This window comes from Sabethes cyaneus, chromosome 2 (assembly GCF_943734655.1).
Source record: "Sabethes cyaneus chromosome 2, idSabCyanKW18_F2, whole genome shotgun sequence".
Classification (NCBI taxonomy): Eukaryota; Metazoa; Arthropoda; class Insecta; order Diptera; family Culicidae; genus Sabethes; species Sabethes cyaneus.
Genome location: NC_071354.1, coordinates 146,928,981 through 146,937,732, shown reverse-complemented (window position 1 = coordinate 146,937,732; position 8,752 = coordinate 146,928,981). Strand labels below are relative to the sequence as shown.

Genomic DNA, 8,752 nt, shown 5'->3' with positions numbered 1-8,752 from the left:
GGTAATATTATTTTGGATACTTTCCGGTGTCCCCGGGCATCCTATATCCGCTAAATCGAACACACAACCAAAACAGACACATGTAAAATTTTGTTCCATTTGCTTGACTAGTTCTCAAGTTATGCATAAATTTGTGTTTCATTTGTATGGGAGCCCCCCCCCCCTTAGTGAGGGGAGGGGTCTCTAACTATGGGACCGTGCAATAATTACGTAAGGCCTTTTTCCTCATTTTTGAACCCCCCCTCCCCCCTATATAAGATTTTGTAAGATTTTGGCCAATCCCCCCTCCCCCCGTACAAATTCTTAGTAAGATTTTTTGAAACATCAAAACTCAAGTTTTATTTAAAAAGATAGACATTGAAAGAATATTGAAACAGTCAACAAAGTTCAAACAAATTTATAAAAAAAAACAAATAATATCAATTATCTATTGTAAATCCCTTAATCCCCTCACGAACAGAACGTATTTCAGCATTGAGGTTGTCAATAAATGTTGGTGTATGCTCAGAAACTCACTAGCGTTCACTTAATTCGCATTGATCCAATCTAAATCGTCTGAAAACGTGTCCTCGCCAAGTAGTATACAAAGAACTTCTTTGCCTCTTCTAGATGAAACGCGACATGGTCTTATGTTGGAATTGGCACTGCGTTGCGTCTAATGTACAGATCTGTAATGACCGCGGTTTCCTTTGAAGCAAAATACTGACCCCACTTTGGCCACATACGGCAGGCAAGATATTTGGGAACAGAAGAACAATATATCCCAAGAAACATTTTTGTTGTATAGTAGCTTATCCTGCACTTGTTCCATTGGTACAGCTATACATTAATTGTGTAAGCTACTTTTAAACAAAAATATTTCTCGTGATATCATAATGGATTGCGGCTGCCTTGCGGGATTGAGATAGGAAATTGCAACGAAATATGTTGGAATGATCCCGGGCAATCTGTAGAAACAAATTTGGTGAATTTCACATCGTTCTGCATAAATAGTATGAGCGCCAAAGCGCAGTTTATACTGATTTGAAGGCCGCTTTTGATACCGTTAATCATACTATTCTTTTAAGCAAGTTGGAGAAACTTGGGTGTACCACAAGATTGTGCAGATGGTTGGAAACTTACCTTACGGATAGGCAACTCTTCGTTCAACTTGGCAACTGCCGGCCCGCCGCGTTTACAAATGGTTCTGGTGTGCCACAGGGTAGCAATTTGGGCTCATTGCTATTCTGTATCTACATAAATGATGCAGCGTTACTACTCAATGAAGATGGAAGGCTTTTCTTCGCTGATGATCTGAAAATCTATCTTGAAGTCAGAAGACTCGAGGACTGCAGAATGTTGCAGAAGCTTCTGGACTTGTTAAGTGACTGGTGCGTAAGGAATCAATTGTTACTGAGTGTGGAGAAATGTTGCGTCATCAGTTTCCATCGCACTAGAAGCGCAATAGAGTTCGATTACGAAATTTCCGGATCAAAATTGAATAGGGTAGAACAGGTGAAGGACCTTGGAGTATTACTTAACGAGAAACTCACCATGAAGTCCCACATTTCTGCCATCGTTGACAAGTCCAATCGTAGTCTTGGGTTCATATTTAAGATTGCTGGTGAATTCAATGACCCGATCTGCTTCAAAGCTCTCTATTGCTCTATTGTACGGTCAACGCTGAAATTTGCGAGCATCGTTTGGAACCCGCACGAGTTTATCTGGTCCGCCAGACTGGAAAACGTACAGCGAAAATTTGTTCGACATGCACTTCGTCACCTTCCGTGGAGGGATCAGCAAAACTTAACACCGTACGAAGACACTCACACTCTGTTGGGTTTTAGCACGCTAAGTCGACGTAGAGAGGTTTCGCAATCGTTGTTTGGCTGCAAGCTTTTAACTGGCGAATATGATGCACCGGACATCCTATCGAAAATCGGACTCTACGCACCTTCAAGAGTCTTACGACACAGAATGATTCTACAGGCAGACTCCTATACAATGCAATATGCTGCCAACTTTCCCATCGCTTCCATGATCAGACAATTCAACTGCTTTGCTGACCTTTTTATTTTTGACGAACCATCACGCATTTACCGCTAACGAATTCGTGCACTTGACAATGTAAATACTAACAATTAAGTAACTTTTAAGTATTCATTTAGACTCAAATTGTCCTATGAATTATACGAATAAATTATAAATTATAAATAATAGCATAAACCGATGACATCAGAGACTCTGGAACAAGTAGGCCAACTGCTGTTTCCTTGAGTGGACAAGGCTAAAATACTCAGCAGGTTGCTATGCATTTCCTTGCAGCATGAAAGATTTCGACACTTCACAACTTACCTCATCAATTTAAAAAATTTTGTAACAAATAATATAAGTTGCTATTAAAAATGTGACTTTTTCATAATTTTTTCGTGTGTGAAAATCTTACTTAAGAAATGATTAAGCCCCCCTCCCCCCCAAATAAGATTTTGTAAGATTTCGCGGAACCCCCCCTCCCCCCATAATGCCTTACGTAATTAGTGCACGGCCCCTATCATAAGAACCTTCTCTGGTCCCGAAAACCCCTATATGAAAATTTTCACGCCGATCGGTTCAGTAGTTTTCGATTCTATAAGGAACATAGGGACAGACAGACAGGCATACAGAAATCCTTTTTTATAGGTATAGATAAAAGTAAACGACTTGCGCCATAACTCCGGAACACCTTGTCTGTTCTTCATCAAACTTGGCGTGCATGATTCTTGACATAAGTGATGCAGCACAGGGGGTTGACAAAAGCGGGGTGGTCGCTAAAACGGGGGGGAGGTCCAAATATGTAAAAGTGGCTGCGATTATCTTGCATTAAGGGGAACCAGCCGCAGGCACCTCTTAAATATAGAATAATAATAATAATATCTTGGATTTGGACCGTTCGAAGTTGCAAAGTGGCTGGGAGATGAAGAGCGTGTGAAAAGACAGAAGGGTCACAAGTCCGGGAGTAGAACAATATAAGGAAGGCTTTGTTTCTCTTTCATTATCTTCGGAGAGACGTAGGACAAGTTGCTCTAGACAAAAAGGCCGCTGACCGAGGTGAGCTAATCAGGGAGATGGGTAGATATGTCTAAATGAGGAAAAAAAACTTAGTTTTTTGTATTATGAGAGTTTGCAAACTGAAACGTAGTGTTGTGCAGCCTGCATTCGTGTGGTCCAATTTTCTCTCACGATTTTCTTCTAACAAACACACGCATATATGAGCATTTCTTTCGGATTTCTTTTCTGATATTCTCATGCACTGCGACAAGTTTTTGTCATAGTGTATTTAGTTATCACGTCCCAGTTGGCCTCGAGGTATGATGCTGGGCTAATAAGCCAGTCGTCACATGTTCGAATCCCGACTGGGAGAGGCTGTTAGAATCAATAAGATCGTAGAAACTTGCCCTGCAATTGTCCTGCACTCAAACAGCTGGCTGCGAAGTCTGTCGTATAAAAGAAACAAATAAAATGGTGGCGGGTCATTCAGGTCGAGCGACAAGCCCAACATCTTCTTTTGCCTGCTTGGTTCGTGGCGCTCATACACAGACGTGAGTGTTGACCAAACATGAATTCACCAATATTTTCGGCCAGCATGTTCGTACGCGTATGGGCCTTTAGAAAAAGAGAAATCCAACTTACTACACTGAGAAAACTTTTCGTATAGTTTCTATGTGTCCCACATATAGATTTTTGCAATGTGCCCAGTAAATGATCTTTATGTGCCAAACAGTTATCATTTATGTGCAAGCGATAAATTAGCACATACTTTTCATATGAGTATAATTTTTATCTCTATAATTGCACATACTATTCATACGCGTATGATTTTTATGTGTATTTCTTGGAGGATTATGTTTATATGCGGCTCATGATAATCATATGGAATTTCTTATGGAAATTTACTATTAGTTATGTGCAGAATATTTTGAGTGTAGGTGGCTCGACCAGGGTGAAGCCGATTTGCTTGTGTCGAGATGCTCAACGAATTGGCGGTAAATAGCCCAGGACCCAATACTGCGAAGAGTAACTCTAGTTACACCACTTGCCATCCCGGCCTTATGCTGCTAAAGGATGTCCAAAGGAAATGTCCGATCCAAGGCTCGGAACGTTTAAGCCACCTTGTTCTCGGTCTTCCTGTTTAGTTTCTGCTGCGCTTCACCGTTAGGTCGCTGAAACCTTTCCCCAGAAGGGAGGGAATGTTACAAATACCAGATGGGCTACATCCGACGGCCACAAAGTGCCTCACGATATCCAACTTCTTCGCTCCGGAGTGGTGCTACGAACAACAGCAGTATGAACAAAACGTCGAGCGTTGCTGGTATTGTCTGGCAATCAACGGTAATCACTTTGCAGAGTACGTGATATAGAGCAATGTGATGCCGTGTCATTTGCTGCATTCAGATAGGTCTTCGTTCTTGGGGATTTTAATCAAGATATCAAAGCAGAGAAAAAAATTCATGGATGTCTCCATGGATCCCTTCCTGTCTTTCTCCTCAGCTAAAAATTGCAGCGTAGGCTCGCTTGTTCCTTGTCTAAGACTTTTGAACAGCCTTTTCCAACTTAGCGTATCCTTGACGGAAAGCCGTCTTAGCTGCTCTGTTTCGCGGCCGTTCAATGCTAGCTTTAGCGGCTTTCCGTTCATCGATCATCATTCGGCCTTTGTCTGAAAGCCATTCCTTCCGGCAACGTCACACTCCTCCGGAGATCCATCGCACGTTGTGAAGAAGGCGTTCTTGAGTTGTTTGAGGAAATAAAGATCGCCTCATTAACCATGATTGCGGATGTAAGCGTTTTGATAATAACGTTAACGAGTGTAAGCGTCCACTTTTTATGTCCATGGATCATTTAAAAATTATTCTAGCAATACGAACGCCTCGATTAATTCCAAAGAACATAAACACGGTGGAAATTACAGTGAATGAGATGCTTTTATCAGTTAGCAAGAAAAGGGGAAACTCACAGCTTAATAATGGCTTGGGTTCGGATAAATTGAACAAACTTTTCCAAATTACCTAAGTTTATAAGAGCACTTAGGACTTGGTGTACAGTTTTGCGTATATTCCATTCAGCGCCATCAATTTGTCGTGAGTACCACACTCCACGATGACGCCGTTTTGGATTACACAGATCACGTCCGCATTCTGAATCGTCGTCAAACGATGAGCTATAATAATGCAGGTTCTTCCTCTCCGCGCATGATCCAGAGCATTTTGAACGATTTTTTCGTTCTGATTATCCAGAGCCGACGTCGCTTCATCTAGCAATAGAATGCGTGGATTTCGAACTAATGCTCTTGCGATGGCAATCCGCTGCTTTTGACCACCGGATAGCTGTGCTCCCTTCGAACCCAAGCTGGTTTCGTAACCTTTTGGTAGGTTCACTATGAACTCGTGAATGTTAGCCATTTTGGCAGCTTCAATAATATCCGGCATCGGAATGTCACGACTGTTGTCGCCGTACGCAATGTTTTCCGCTATCGTTCGATCGAACAGGACCGGTTCCTGCGATACCAGACCCATCTGCGCTCGAATACGACTGAGCTGAAATTCAATCGTGGAGATACCATCGATGTCCTGAGAAATGAATTTTTATTACATCAACGATTCATAGAGTAAACGATACAATTGAAATACTTACTACGCTTCCACCATCCGGGTCGTAATAGCGAAGCAACATTTGAATGCACGTTGATTTACCACAGCCAGAGGGACCAACTAAAGCGACTGTGCTGCCTTTTTTGATTTCTAAACTGAGTCCTTGTAAAATGGGGACCGTGGGTCTCGTTGGATAACGGAATTCAACGTCGCTGTAATTGATATTTCCTTCTTGTTTCTTTAATTTTAGTAAAATAAAGAATTAAGGTTACGTTGTTTTATTTTTTTAGATAGCTTACCTGGCTAAATGGACGGTAGGCACGCGACGAGTTCTGAATTTTCGGAGTACGATCAAGTAATTTCATCAAACGACCAGCCGACAGCATAGCCGAGCTGACGTTAGGAGCATAAGCCAAAGCTTGACTCAACATCCAAGCCGCGAAAATTAAAGCTTCGGATACTCTACAAATATTTAAAATTATTTATACACTTTACACCGTAGCAAAGCATATCAACATTACTTAATCACATCTTTATATAAAACTTCTCCATCTGATATCAATTTTCCACCGTAGCAAAGTGCCAATCCATAGCTCATGAATGGCATGACCTGACCAAGAGCAAACACCATACCACGAAGTCTGATCTTTTTCTTGCAAGCAACGTCAACTTTGGCGATTTCCTTTTCATATCGTTCAAGCATATGAGGCTCTTGACCCAAGCTGGCCACTGTTCGGATATTGGTGATGGCTTCAGTGGCCAATTTTATGGCGTCTTCAAGACACTTCTTCTCTTGCAATGCACTAGGTTCCACATACCGTGATTCTACCATAATCGAGATTAATGCTATTAGAATTGCGATCATCGAAACTAATGTCAAATTCCAAGAATAATAGAAAGATATTCCGACACCGATACAAATCGACGAAGCGGACTGTAGAATGGAACCAATTCTGGTTCCTGTAGCACCCTGAACACTAGCGCAATCACCGGAAAGACGCGCACAGAGAGCTCCAACAGCGTTATTGGATTCGTCGAACCATGCCATCTCTTGGCTGATCATGGCCTTGAAGGATTTCTGTCGGAGACGTGTTGTTAAACGCGCACCGGCAACGTTAAATAGAAAGGTTTGGAAGAACGTGCCAATGCCTGTAACAATTCCCAGTGACAAGAAAAGTAATGAGTAGAAATTGCCTTCCGATTTTACATACTCCGGATCGGCGACCGATAAGATCTGTGAAAAGATGATAACTATTAAACATGCTAATTACGCAGCTAACTAAGTAATTAGTACTTACTCCATACATTTCACCGAAAAGAACAGCAAATAATGGACATGAAGCTCCCACAACCATTGCGGCGGCACATCCGAACAAGATGTATGGCCATTCGGCGGCATTTAATTTCAGTAATCGCGTCACGGATACCGAATATTTATCTTCAGTTTCATCCTTGGTTACTTCTTCTGACTGATTTCCTTCGGACTCATCATCTGAGCAACCATCTTCACCAGCAGATACATTCTTTGGTCCTGTTGGAGTTGATTCGTCGTTACCAGCAGAATCTTTTGCTTTGTTTTCCTCCTTAAAAGTTCCACTGGAAAGTACCAAATTGTAATACAGGCCCCGTTTAGCCATGAGTTGGTCGTGTGTTCCCTCTTCAGCTACTACACCTTTATCAATATATACAATCCTATCAACGTTGGTTATTGTCGACATTCGATGGGACACAACTATGGTTGTACGACCACGACTAGCCTTCTCTAGAGCATCCTGAACACGTTTTTCCGAGTTTGGATCTAGCGCAGAGGTTGCTTCATCCAGCAGGAGTATCTTCGGGTTACGAACCAATGCTCGTGCTATGGCAATTCGTTGCTTTTGACCACCGGAAATTTGAGCTCCTCGCTCTCCAATCGTAGTATGGTACCCATTAGGTAGTTTAGTAATAAAACTATGGCAATTTGCTATTTTGGCAGCAGCTTCAATGTCACTTTGACAAGCTTCTGGATTACCGTAGCGGATGTTCTCCGCTATACTGGTACCAAATAGGACGGGCTCCTGCCCGACCACTCCGATAAAGGAGCGCAACCAGTTAATATTTAACTCATTAATCCTAATCCCATCGATGGTAATAGATCCCTATTATATTGGAACAAAAGTTTAATTTGATTCAAGAGACATGATAATGAAAATGATACTTACATGCAAGGGATCGTAGAGTCTCTGTATTAGCTGTAGACAAGTGGACTTTCCACATCCTGATGGACCAACCAACGCAACAGTCTTTCCAGTCTCGATAGTCAAGTCTAAGCCTTGCAATACTTGCACGTCACTCCGTGACGGATACTGAAAACGTACGTCGTTGAATTTAATATTTCCAGTAAAAGAGAGCGGTCGCAGACCGCTGTCACCAAACGGATCTACGGTCGGTATCCTATCAATTACAGAAAATACTGATGCCGCAGATCCTTTCGCCGCAGAGAAAGCCTCTAGGTGAGGAGACGACAGTCCGAGATTGTAAGCTCCAGCTAATACTCCAAACAGCACAATAATTAGCACGGCTGGTGTGTATTCTTTCACATCCTTTCCACGATCTTCCAAAATCAAGCTGATTCCATACCAAAATGCAAGAGCGTAGCAAGAATAAACGATGAACCACATTACACCTCCTCCTGCGCCAGAGAAAAGTCCCTTTTTACGACCATTTTTTTCTGCAGAGGAGAGACGACTTTTGTACCGATTCAATTCTTTTTGTTCACCTCCGAAAGCAACCACCGTGCGGATACTTCCAAGCACTTCTTCTGCTACTGCGCCTGCCGACGAATAAGCCTTTAGCTCCTTCTCGGTTAGCGTACTTTGCATCTGCAAGAAAAAAAGATATAGAAATTTTCTTTTCTGGATTTTAAAAGCTATTTACAATACATTGGCTACTATCGCAGTTGCTAAAATGATGATGGGTGTGCAGCTCAGCATCACTAATGTCAGTTTCCAACCATAGAAAAATGAAAATATCGCAGAGATAACGAAGGACATTACTAAGAACGTAAAAATGGAAAGTTTCTCTCCAATACCCTCCTTTAGTTTATCCAGATCACTGTAAATTTAATAAAAGTTTTAGAAATAAACTCTTTGACAGACTCATTTCATCAC

General features: G+C 41.8%; 1 protein-coding gene across 1 annotated transcript in view; it reads right to left on the bottom strand.

Annotated features, from left to right (window-relative positions):
- Positions 1-5,039: 5,039 nt before the first annotated feature.
- The window catches only part of LOC128736162 (uncharacterized), a 46,751-nt gene continuing 43,038 nt past the window's right edge, over positions 5,040-8,752 (bottom strand). The window contains exons 16-22 of the mRNA XM_053830642.1: positions 8,525-8,696; positions 7,805-8,464; positions 6,902-7,741; positions 6,125-6,837; positions 5,903-6,065; positions 5,647-5,841; positions 5,040-5,582 (exon numbers count right to left, since the gene is read on the bottom strand). Of these exons, the coding sequence (XP_053686617.1) occupies positions 5,040-5,582; positions 5,647-5,841; positions 5,903-6,065; positions 6,125-6,837; positions 6,902-7,741; positions 7,805-8,464; positions 8,525-8,696 (3,286 nt within the window). The remainder of the gene's footprint in view (positions 5,583-5,646; positions 5,842-5,902; positions 6,066-6,124; positions 6,838-6,901; positions 7,742-7,804; positions 8,465-8,524; positions 8,697-8,752) is intronic.